Source organism: Pelecanus crispus, chromosome 1 (assembly GCF_030463565.1).
Source record: "Pelecanus crispus isolate bPelCri1 chromosome 1, bPelCri1.pri, whole genome shotgun sequence".
Lineage (NCBI taxonomy): Eukaryota > Metazoa > Chordata > Aves > Pelecaniformes > Pelecanidae > Pelecanus > Pelecanus crispus.
This window is the reverse complement of record NC_134643.1, coordinates 459,404-472,117: the sequence shown is the minus strand read 5'-3', so window position 1 is coordinate 472,117 and position 12,714 is coordinate 459,404. Positions and strand designations below refer to the sequence as shown.

The following is a 12,714-nucleotide window of genomic DNA, read 5'->3' as shown; positions in this document are numbered from 1 at the left end:
TTGATCAAAAGGTGGTTCAAGCTCCTAATTCTGTCTTCAAAAAGCCTTTCCACAACGGGAAGAAGCGGCAACACTTCCACCACCTCCACTGCTACCCACAGGTACCGAGGAAATAACCAAATGCATCCCTGTCATACGAGGGGGGTGTATTCCACCCTTGAAATTATTTTTCTTTTCTCAGAAAAAGAAGAAATGCCAAAGTCCACTAGGAGCTCGGTTAACATGGTTTCATGTAACAGTAATTTAGATGTTATGATGATGGAAAACAACTGGAAATCCTGCCACAGATAGATGGGCAGACAAGGAGCAGTAAGGAAAGAGGTCTCTGCCATGCAAAACAGATTGTTCCCTGGACACCACTGACTACCACATCCTTCCACAGGAATCAAAGCGAGATAAAAAGGGAAATATCCGACAAAGAAGATACTCGTGCCATGGTTATTGCACACCCAGGATCAGCCATAGCTCTTAGTCCCTCCCAGCCTCCCACAACACGCTCTCCACAGCCGGTGTCGGTGCCTTCCCAGTCTGCGCAGCTGCACCCCTGCGTCTCCCAGTGCCAAAGACCTGCCCATCCTTTGAGAACCCTTACCCCAGAGAGCAGGTGTATCTGCAGCACACCCACCTCTGGTAACCGTCCGAACCAGGGCACTGCCAGAGCACCCCAGGTCTCAGCTGCTTCAGAGCAAGGAGACAGCTGTATGTCCCTGAACGCTGGGGAAGCAGCCACAGGAAAACCCAGAGCCCATATGTCTGCAAGTGCTCTTCAGCCCACCAGTTCAGGTGCAGCCTAATTAAGTTTGCAAAGAGCTTCCCTACATTTCTCTCCACAAAGGCAGATTTGTATGTGGAAGCAGATAAACAGCACAGAATGTTTCCTCGAGGAGACGGTACAGCATCTCTCCAAACAAACACTACTTGAGAGAGGCAAATAGTAGCAAGGTGATACCCAACAGTCTTGGATTTCTACCAAGGCCAGGTTCCAGACTTGAAGTGCACGGGGGAGCTTATGCTCTGTTCTCACACCTTCTCTCAGTCCACGGACGAGTTACTGTGACAACAGGCTGCTCGCACATATGCGTCGAAGCATTTGGCACGCTCTGCTTCACACACCCAAACTTGTCCTTTAATTTTTGGGTGTCGCTTCCTGAGACATCAGCGAGCTCTGTATGGCAGGTGAGGTCTGTTCCACCACTGAAATCAGGTGGGAGAGACAGTCAGGATCCACCGCAAAAGGTGATTTTGAAAAACGCAAGGGAGTGAGGGTTAGCAGAGAGAGACGATAGCTCAAGGTGAAATGAGCCCGAACCGGACGCTGACACTACCACAGGACTGCCACATCTCAAGGTATAATAAGTAAATGTACATTTTACAGTGCCTGCAACCTATCCCAACAGCTATTTTGTCTTAACTGCAGTTACCAAATGTTCCTCTGCAATTTTAACCAAAGCTGCAGGTCCTTCTCCCAGCATTTCCCTGGCCCACAGACTCAGGACTACTCTGTAATTAACCCAAAGCAAGAATGAGTTGTGTTCAGAGCGGAGATGCAGCCATTCCAGTACCAACTTCAGCAGAAAGCTGTGCAACAATTGACAAACTACGTCCTGAAAAATTAATGCTCATATTTAATTTCATATATTGCAAATACTCCCTAATGATATTACTGAGATTTGTGTGTGCAAGCTTAGCACATACAGAGTCCCAGCCCTACAAGCCGTTACTCAATTCCCATCCCAGAAGGGATCCGACCGTCAAGGCTTCGGTTCCTCGCCGAGCACACAGAAGCTGCCCGCATTTTGAACCTCTCTTATTAGAGCAGCACAGCTCCCAACAGCAAGCGCGTGCACACGAGGAGAACAAGACCGATGCGAATTCCGTTTCCTGCAGACAGTGATCAGAATGACAATCAATTGCAGATCAGATGTTAACAGCTCCCCGTGCCGTAGCACTAACGCCTCCCACATACTGGAAATGCCTTGTACGAGACATCCCAGGCTCACATCTACCTCGTTCGCAGACGCATGATGCTGCAGTCATCTCCTGAACCACTAATATGCCTCCTCTTGTTGTTTCAAGAAGTAAAATGTTAGCTTCTAACTACCGAGAAGATCTTCTGTTAAGTGCAAGATCCTGCGTTTTATCCTACTGAATTTCATCCTATTTCTGTTACGCCAACTCATCCAGCTCTGCAAGTAAAATGTTCTCACCTCATAAGACGTCACAAGGAAACATTAGCAGCACATTTCAGTTTTCTTTTGGCCACAGCTATTAGTGAAAGCATTTAATAGGTGAAATCGTTGATCAGCTAGTGACAGATGACAAATTTCCAGTGCTCCCCCACATTTCCTCCAACTTTACTAATAATTTCCCACATGACATTGTCCTGAAATCCGAGCAAGCTGGAACAGCAGCATTTCCTTAGCCAACAGTGTCAATCAATCTCCTTTAGCACAAAAACATTCCTGGATAAACACCGTTCTGTCCTACCCCTTTTCCCATCTTCCCCCATCTCTCTCTCCCTTCAAAACCTGTTTTAAACATTTTCGTACCAGTGAACTCAGAGCACCTTAGCTGGGGTTGCCCCGAGCGCTCCCACACACAAGGTTCACCGTTACCTCATTGAAATCTTTGCTAATGTGCCAGTGATCTTCCCCGTTATTTTTTCAGGATGCTGGTGTCATGTTTGTTGGGGGCTGCAAGGGCAGGGCTGTCCCCAAAGGGAAATGGGCCAGGAACCCAGGAGACCCCAGAGCCGGCACGGCAGGGGCCTCGCTGGCCATGACTCAAGCAAGGCCAGCAGGACAGACCCAGAGATGGTGGCCAGGTCCTGGCCAGGCCCAACCAGCTCATAAGGCAGTAGCACAGCAATGGGGCAGGTCTCAAGACAAGCCAGGAAGCCAATCTGCAGGTTGGGGTTAAGGCCAGGTCTAATGACCACTGGGCAGGTCCACAGTCATGAGGCAGGTCTGAGGTCAGACTGGGAAATCAGTCCATGGGTCAGGGTCTGGACCAAGAGGGTCCATGGCCAGCCACAGGCATGACTATGGCTGAGCTGGAGACCAGGACTCCCCCAACATAGTTCTGGCAGGAACCAAAAGCTGCAGTCTGAGCTCAGATAGAGCTCCTGGGACCAGTGGTGTTGGAAGAGACCCCAGGTGAAGCTGGTCAGGGACATTAAGACATACTGGTGCCCTCAGGGCCCCGACACTGCTCTCCCCAGCTGGCAGTATCAGTCCCACCACAGCCCATCCATCCAACATCCTGCCTGTTTTGACAGGGAACTGTTCTAGTAGATTTGGACCCTCATCTAATTAGCTTGGATCTTATCTCATTCTTGTTGCGTAATAGCTCTACATCCTCTTTCCTTACTCTTTTATTTGTACAGCTGAAGAATCTACTATTACTCCTCTTAACATTGTCATGGTCTAGCTCAGCTGAGTTTTTGGCAAGTTGAATCTTACATTTATGATTTCAGATCCCCCTGATACAGATTTTTTTGCAGATGAATCTTAGTCTTTGCTCTTTGAGAGCTTTTCTTATTCCTAGAGGCCTAAGTACAATCGCATTTGGATTCCCCACCTGCAAGTTTTCTCTTTTGCCAAGAATACACGTTAGGGCAGGTTTTTGTAGCTTTGACTTAAAATATTCACTCAAAATTCCAGCTCTATTTTAACTCACTGAAGATAGTCAATTCCATTTACTTCACTACATTTTTCTTCTTTATCAAATATAAAAATCTAGACTCTATCCTTATTACCAGGATATCTTACACCATCATTTTGCAAAGCAATGTAAAGGTATAGGTTTCTATCGTATCTTTGTTTCTGCACACTCCATGCACCACACACGCTTCCTACCCTCAGCTTTATCATTACCTCTACCTTTCCTGAAGGCACATGTGCTGCTCTGGCCCGTTCTCACCCATAACAACGGTTGTACTGACCAAATCACTCGGCCCAGCTTCCTTCCCTCTGCACTCATGAGCTGGCATTTGTATTCCAAATACCTCAGCCTTATCTTACTGGCCACCACCAATTCCATCGGCAGAGAAGATAGCCTCTTCTCAGAGCTGTCTGCCTGCTTTCCTGTTGCTTTCACCTGTCCACTCACCTCCTCTCTTGTGTTCCTTTAGGCAAACGTCTGATTTTCCTCCTCTTGTACTAAAACTAGCAACGCAGATAGCAGCCTATCCAAATCGCCCCTCCTCATTTCTTGGTTTGAAGCCACTTTGATTTCTGAGGGACCAGATGTTTGGGTAGAGTCCCTCCACCGAGCGCTCCTTCTCTCAGTGCTTTCAGTGGCTGAATAGCAGGTGACTTACCAGCACTCGGAACCACCACTTGCATGTGCCTGGGGCATCACCACTCCAGGCAACGGGCTTTAGCTCTAGCACAAGCCACAGGGGCACATGCCTCCTTCCCTCGTTGACGATGCACATCAGGCAACTCATGGTCAGTGACCTGGTGCTCTCTAAACCCTGAGCTATGTGGTCCCTGGGGACATGCTGAGGAGGAGAGGAAAGAGAATGGGAGGCAGACACATATATGGGCTAGACACGCTGAAAAACGGGCACTGACAAACAACCTCTTCTTCTGTTTCATTTTAGTCAGAGCCCTACATGCATTCACACTATGAAAGATCATCTTCCTACATCATTTGGAGATAGATCTGCAGTCTCTCAGGTACTTGTATAAGTGCTGCCCACCCATGGTACCTGTCGTGTCCCCTGCTCACACTCCACAGCATCTCTGCAAGTATGAATGAAGCTCCACATGGCTGCTCAACAAGCAGGAGTGGGAGCACAGTCCCTCCAGTCCCAAGCTCCACCAGTGCCTCCACTGAGGGAGAGGAAGGCATTCCTGTGCAGAATCACACAACGCAGCTTGAGATCCGAGGGGAGGCGTTCCCACTGCCCAAAGGCAGGTCTACGTGCCATAATCTCACAATGGATCCAGAGACAGGGAGATCTGACTAGCTGATGTTTGTGTGCAGGTTCTTACACCTACAGATCTCAGATGACCAACAGCTGTGAGGACCACCTGATGAGCTTGATCCTATATCGGCAGAAATATTGCAGATGACACCAAGTTGGGTGGGAGTGTCGATCTGCTGGAGGGTAGGAAGCTCTGCAGAGGGACCTGGACAGACTTGATCGATGGGCCGAGGACAGCTGTATGAGGTTTAACAAGGCCAAGTGCCGGGTCCTGCACTTCGGGCACAACAACCCCATGCAGCGCTGCAGGCTTGGGGAAGAGTGGCTGGAAAGCTGCCTGGCCAAAAAGGACCTGGGGGTGTTGGTTGACAGCGGCTGAACATGAGCCAGCAGTGTGCCCAGGTGGCCAAGAAGGCCAACAGCATCCTGGCTTGTGTCAGGAATAGTGTGGCCAGCAGGAGCAGGGAGGTGATTGTGCCCCTGTGCTCGGCGCTGGTGAGGCCACACCTGGAATGCTGTGCCCAGTTTTGGGCCCCTCAATCCAAGAAAGACATTGAGGTGCTGGAGCGTGTTCAGAGAAGGGCAACGGAGCTGGTGAAGGGTCTGGAGCACAAGGCTGGTGGGGAGCGGCTGGGGGAGCTGGGGGTGTTCAGCCTGGAGAAGAGGAGGCTGAGGGGAGACCTTATCACTCTCTACAACTACCTGAAAGGAGGTTGTAGTGAGGTGGGTGTTGGTCTCTTCTCCCATGTAGTTAGCAATAGGACGAGAGGAAATGGGCTTAAGCTGTGCCAGGGGAGGTTTAGGTTGGAAATTAGGAAAAATTTCTTCACGGAAAGGGTGGTCAAGCATTGGAACAGGCTGCCCAGAGAGGTGGTGGAGTCACCATCCCTGGAAGCATTCAAAAAATGGGTAGATGTGGCACTTTGGGACATGGTTTAGTCTAGTCTACCCTTGATTGGTTTAGTGTGGACTTGGTAGTGTAGGTTAATGGTTGGACTGGATGATCTTAAAGGTCTTTTCCAACCTAAACGATTCTATGATTCTATGAAAGACAAGGCCTGTTTCAACCACATGGAAGGCACAAAAAGATTAACTCCCTGAATCCAATAGAAATGTCACAGCACTTTAAGTAGAATATAGGGTATGGTGTTAGAGAAGGTGCAGACAGGAATAAAACTGTGTAATGAAGTGATAGGATTGATAATTAGAACTTGGATCTCCTCTCGGGATGTCAGGATGATACAAGGAGGATCATCTCTATCGGAAGACAGGCAAAAGCAAAAATCTCCAACTCAGTAGGGCCAGAAGAAATAAATTTAGAACGTACAGAAAGTTTAAGTTACTTACCAAAGAAACTCTGTTTAGACCCCAAAGGGTTTCAGTTCCACAGACAGGAGATATCTAAGGAGAACCTCACTGGGAAGTGAGAAACTTAAGTTTCTGCCTTGGGGCCTGTAAAAGAGGTGGGCAACCAGGACACCTTCCTTCAGGGTCAACAAGTACTCGGTGTCTGTGAACTGGGACCTGGGAGGGAAGTGCTGACCCAGAGGCACCCTTAGAGAAGAACTTGGCTCATTTAGGTAGATCAATATGGAGCTCATGGCCTTTTCCCTCAAAGCATGAAAATACATGCAGGTTAAAGGAACATCCTAATACCATCTCCAAAATGTCAACCCTGAAAGTTACTCTCCCTGAATTTCAATGACAATCACAATGACTTTCCTGAGCTGCTCTCATCCTTGTCACAGTCATCTTCAATCTATTCCAAGAAAAGTCTAGTCAGCTATCTGCCATGCAACTCTGCTACTTTCCTCAATCAATAAACTCAGTTGGAGATGTCCGCAAGTCTGGTGTTGCTTTGTTCCCCAGCAATGTATAGTCAGGCCAAAACCTTTCCACCAGTGCACAGCCCCACTCCTAGGCTACACTTAAACCTGTTAGATAGACACTTCTCTTTCTTTGATCTTGATGAAAAGTGGCAGAGCAACATCATGTCCATGCAGCTAAACTTTCTTCTGTGCACAAACATCATGCCCTTATCCAAACTACCTTCTGCAAACAATCTGTACCTGAAAACTGTGCCCAAGCTTTGTCTGGAAAACTAGAAGTCAGCAAAAGCCAAAACCATGCTGGGGGACATGCCAACAACTAAACAGTATGGACAACTGGAGGAAAATGCTCATACCTCTGCTCCAGCTTTAGTGTCTAAACACCATCTGTTTTTCACATTTCACTACACAATTTCAATTTAACCCAAACATGTAACATTCTCCAAGAAAGCATCGAGCAAACATGAGCTCCCAGATACAGGAAGGGCTTATAAACCACATTGCATTGATTAGTCTACTCTCTTTTTGATTTAACATCACAAAAGGACAGGGCAGACAGCCCCTGCACACTGAAACAGCTCCAGAGTAGAGCTCCAACGCAGCACAAGAGGGTGGAAGGTAAAACCTCCTCAGTGGAACTCTTAACTCATCAGCCCTAATCACCCCTGAAAAAGGAGTATTTTCCCATTCAGGCCTTCACTGCCATCAAGCATTTCCCATCAGCACAACAGCAACGCATCTGCTTCACTTCTAATGGGCCCAGAGCACAGCTGAGGTCACGGCACTGCGCTCGGACAGGAGCCTGCTCTGGCCAGGAGAGCGCAAAGGCAGGGGTGAGCAGCGCAGCAAGATGAAGCACATACAAAGGTAGTTTTAAGAAAGAATACAAATGAGCGTTGGGGACACAAGCTGGCACTGCAGACGGAGAGCTGAACCAAATCAGAGGTGGGGGGAGAAAAGCTTTGCTGGTTAGACCCTGCAGCTACGGGTAGTAGTGCTACCGGTGGAGTTCCACTGCCGCTACACCCCCCAGGGCCACAAGACCAGGTCCCAGAGGCACCTAATACTTTATTCACAGGGACTGACACGCAGATGTCCCAGGGGACACGCGACCTGCCACATACTCGTCACAGAGTGCACAGAGGTAGTGGCTCACTTATGGAATCCAAGCATCCTGGCAAGGAGAAGCCTGAGGGTGCAAACATATACTTTCAAAACTCTCAGGAAGGACTGGGATTAGAGCAAAGACAAGACTTTATAAGTGGGTTCAGGCTTCCCAAAACTATTCAAAACTAGTTGTTGTGCAAAACAGGTAACTGTATTTTACTGATTTTCTTTTCTCTTCTACAACTTTGTTTCCAACTTCACAATCAAGGTTTAACTCTCACCAGAATCCAGCTGTGTGAATTTTAAAGCTCATTTAATATGCAATGTGAACTTCACTGAATCTGTCAAATCAGGACCGCTTCTCCTCTCAAGTAATACGTTGAGAAAAAAAAACCAAAAAACCAGATGTTCTCTTCAGTTGCTTTACACCGGGACACGTTCAGGCTTGTCAGAAGTGTTTCCCACCCAGTTCTCAGGCTGGGAGAGGAACGCTGCCCGGGCCGCTGTCAGTGACAAGGGGTAAGCTGTGGTGATACACCCCACAACAGCAGGAAACCCGTTAAGCCACGGTGACCTCCAAGAACACCGTACTGTTTGGCACCGGCAATCTGCAGCTCCTCCTGACACTGCTGTCCTCCAGGAACAGCAAATACCTGTTAGGTGGTGGCTGGCACTGGAGGGTCAGGAGTGCCAGGGCTGAGTCACAGCCATTTTTAGTATTTGCTGTTGGACTAGAACACAGGTAAATTACTCAGGATCCATCTGCTGCTTTCTTTTGAAGTCTCCTACAACGTAATGCAGGGTTGGAGGTTCAGATCAACAGTCACGGTCTCTTGCTCCATCACCCACTGTCACCTGCAGAAGACCCTGCCACTGCAGCAATCTCCGTAAAAGGGACCGATGATTGCTCCCCTCATGACAGTACCACACACTTACCACGGATCAGCGTGCCTACTACTGGATGCTAATGCACTCAGTAACATCAACTAACACCTTGAGCAATACGGTTCTTCAGGTGCATCCATCGCCCATTGCAAAGAATGGGCAAACTCAGAGACTGCTAGAAATTTAAAATGAATACGTCTGAATTTCTGGGGCTGCTCAGTGTGTCTGCTAAGAGACACTCAGATCTAAGAAAACAGCTTACCTTGCCGTGGATCATACTGTCGCATCTGCACCTCCTCAACACATTCTGCTGGGAACCAGCCAGTCCTTCCTTTCACGGTTCCTTCCCAAAAGCCACCTTCGCCAATACTCAGCACTGTGGGAAGAAAGAAAGAGGGACGTGAGAACGAGCAGGGCTCCAGAAAAAGGGAAGGCCAGAATGACCGTCGTATAGTGTTAACGCAGCAGAAACACCAACGGGCAGAGCACAGAAAATTTGTCTGGGGTCAGGAGTGGTCTGGAGGAAAAAAGCACCTCAAGAAGCCTTCAAAAGCTTCTTTCACCCATGTCCAGAAGACAGACAGTGTAGACAATGGCCGTCAGGCAGCCACGTGCTGCAAAAATTGAACAGTGAACTGGTAGCACCCATCTTTGTAACAAGAATTGTTGATGGGGGACCCAGACATAACACAGGCTTTGATAAAACCATTTCCTGGAAACATGCTACCTACTGTAACTTCTGACATCCTCAGAGCAACAGAGGAACCACAGCCCTGTAAGGAAAATGAGATGGGGAGAGGGAAAGAAAGTGGCAAACGCGACAATACAAGTCAGTCTGAGAACTGGGGTGCCCTGCCTGGCCTGTGCTCAGAAAACCCAAGAGCTGTTTCACTCAATGACACAGCAAACAGGAGGGTACTCCACTGTCACAGCAAAATTCTCCCAACCTATTAAGCCTTGTTTTTACTTACTCAAAGCTTAGAGAAAAAGAAAGGAAGTCTTGAAATGTGCTCTGAAGATGAAATGAATTCAGAGTCAAGGAGATTTTAACGGAGAATCACATCAGGAGCGTCCTCATTAAACCAGGCAACTATCAGCTTGAACTCCTCACCAACTGCCAGCTGAAAAGGATGGCTCTCAGGTAGCCAGGATACAAAGTACTGAGCAGACACAGACAAAACCAGCACTTCTTATTACTCCTGAAGAACGAACTGGGGTCCAAAGCAGACTAGCCAGCACAGTTCGAGGTTACAAAACAGTTTCAGGTTTCTGCTATGAAAACCATTGCCAGCAAATGTATGTTTGATGTCAGCTGTCATCTCCTAGTTCCCTGCAACTGGAACCCCCCCACCTTATACTAGCAGGCTCTGCAAGAAGGATCTGGATTGTTTTGGGACATTTAAAAATGCATCAGATGTGACCATTACATTTCCTATGGCCACAGAGAAAATGACTGTCATTCCCAGAGCACCCAAGAGAACAAAAATGTGCATAATGCAAGAGAGAAAAAAGGGAGGTGAGAATAGTTACCAATCTTTCTGGATGTTCCCCATTTATATATTGTACCAAGAGTGCCCAGATATTACCCCTATTTTATCCAGAAAATGGATGATGCGTGCCTCTTAATTGAATTCCAGCACTTAAAGGCCAATTAATTGCACCATCCTCATCCAAGAAAGTGTTTTCAGGTTACTGTGGCTCACGACGCTTTCCTAACTCTTTATAACACAGTGGTCTCTGGAACAGATTGTGAATTAATGTGTTAGATGTAGCCTATAAAACGCTATAGATCAAGAGAAATGGCTGCACTTCACCCAAAAGCGATAAGCTTTTGATACATCCTTTGGAAAACATCTGTAATGGCAATTCATTTGACACCCAGACAAAAAATAAACAGAAGAGTCAGCATCCTGGGGTCCCTGCCGTCAGAGCGAAATCTCAAACGATCTCAAAAGTATTCCCTCAGCACTATCTGGATAACAAGTTCTTAAAAGCAAGCCCACCACACCAAGAGATCTGCTTGATTAGCACAGAGACGTGGGGTTTCTTGGGACTTGCTTTGAAACTTCAGCAGCTGTTATAAAACCCCCTCATGCAAAGAGGGGACACTAAATGGGTTCTTAAGCTCCTCAACAAATCCCTGGACAACAGGTGAACTAAAAGGCTGATACCGGGTCTATTTTAAACTTGCATCATCTTATGCTTTTTTCCTATGGCTGTTTCTCCAACTTTGTAATCGTAACTTAACCTTGTGGCTTTGATAGCAGAAAGTTCATCTTCCTTTTGAGCTTGCCTGCAATCCGAAACATACTCAAGTGAATTTGGCAGTTAAAGAGAGCTGCTTCTCCCAGAGGTAGAGACCGCAGGTTTGCAGACAAGTCTCGGGACTTGACCCAGCACAAAGGCAGTGACCTTGGAGGCTGCTGAATGTTCCCTCCAACCATCAGGCAGGCCCCCATTAAAAAAATGAGGAACCTCCTGTGCCTGATTACCGAAAACGCCCTTTGGCAATGGGATGACAGCGATGAGACAACCAGAAAGCACGGGGAAACCTTACTGTCATGTTCTCCCGAGGCTGCACTGCAGCCAGGCAGAATGAACAGAGCTGATCAGCTCTAGATGCAAGAAACCACCAAGCAAATGAGACCACTGGTACGACATGATCCCCGCAACCGGATCGTCGATCCTCAGTAGGAATAGCTCTCGAAATAAACTCTTTGATAACAATAAAATTTCTACCACAAGGGTATGCAAGTATCCTATGGCTATGCGTGGTGTCAGAGCCACACAAACAGCAGTTACTGCTCATCTTCTTCACAGCACAAGGATTCTGCACAATTCCCAGCATCCCATCGCTCCTCACTTTTTACCTATCACCTCAGAACAGGCTAGGCACTCTGCAGAAGGCAGAAAAATGCCCGGTTCGAAAGGATGAGCCCTCACTCCCAAAAAGCCATCCTCTCATATTACCTCCCCATGAAGACACTTCCACCTACAGCTGAAACATGGTGAGGCGTCTGGCCATAACGGGCCCTGGAGGCTGGCACGCTCGACTCCTCTCTCCTGGATGTCTCTGCTTCACCGTAGCACGGGGAGGCGGGGGGAGGCAGGAGCACTGTGCTCAAATGGCCACGCTGCTGCCTGTCACCTGTGTCATCCTGCTGTGCTCCACTACCCCCCAGGTCCCTCCTGCACCTCCTTCAGCATCCAGGCTTCATCATGTTAGCTGCACCGCTTTCTGCCCCAGCTGGTAATCTCTACACAAATCTCTGTGTAATTAGCTCTCTTCATTAGCACTGTGGTGCCTTCCAAGTCAAAGACCTACAAGGAAAATGGTTTATTTTCTCTTTTGCTGCCTTGATCCAAAATATCAGCAGCCCTGACCACGCAGGAGTGCTTGTGCTCCTGGTATGTCCATCGGGGCCAACACCTCTGGGGAACTCACTCCTGCTGCTCCTGGGTGTTCACCACCCACCCCGAGCGACGTGCGAGGCTGGAAGGGAAAGCCGTCCTTCCCAGGTAAGGCAGACAAGTGCCAGTGGTGGGAATACAACATAAGGCTTAACTCCCAGTTGGCAGATTTATGGGATTTTCAGCTCAGGAAAAAAGAGCATGCGATTACGCACACAGCAGCACACCTTACCCCCAACAAGGACCACGGTCCTACTGCCAAACTGGGATTTCTGTTGGTGGTAACTGAGTGGACAACTTTTTTTTTTTTTTTTTTTTAATTAGTTAACAAATAAATACCTGAATTTAATATTGTATTTGATATCCCACCTGGCAGAAGGCACAGACACATCCACACTCTACTGTGTGCTGCCACCTTTCCAATTCAGCTCCCTCCTAACACTTCACAGACAGCACTGTCAGACCTATCCCTGCACCCATCACCAGAGTGCCCATGTGTCATTCATAGCTAAATCCAAACACCAGAGGTATTAATAAATTAAGCACTGC

At 47.9% G+C, this 12,714-nt stretch overlaps 1 protein-coding gene across 1 annotated transcript in view; it reads right to left on the bottom strand.

Annotated features, from left to right (window-relative positions):
• SHANK3 (SH3 and multiple ankyrin repeat domains 3) overlaps window positions 1–12,714 on the bottom strand; it is a 356,977-nt gene that overhangs the window by 138,091 nt on the left and 206,172 nt on the right. The window contains 1 exon segment of the mRNA XM_075708911.1: window positions 9,017–9,130. Coding sequence (XP_075565026.1) covers window positions 9,017–9,130 — 114 coding nt within the window.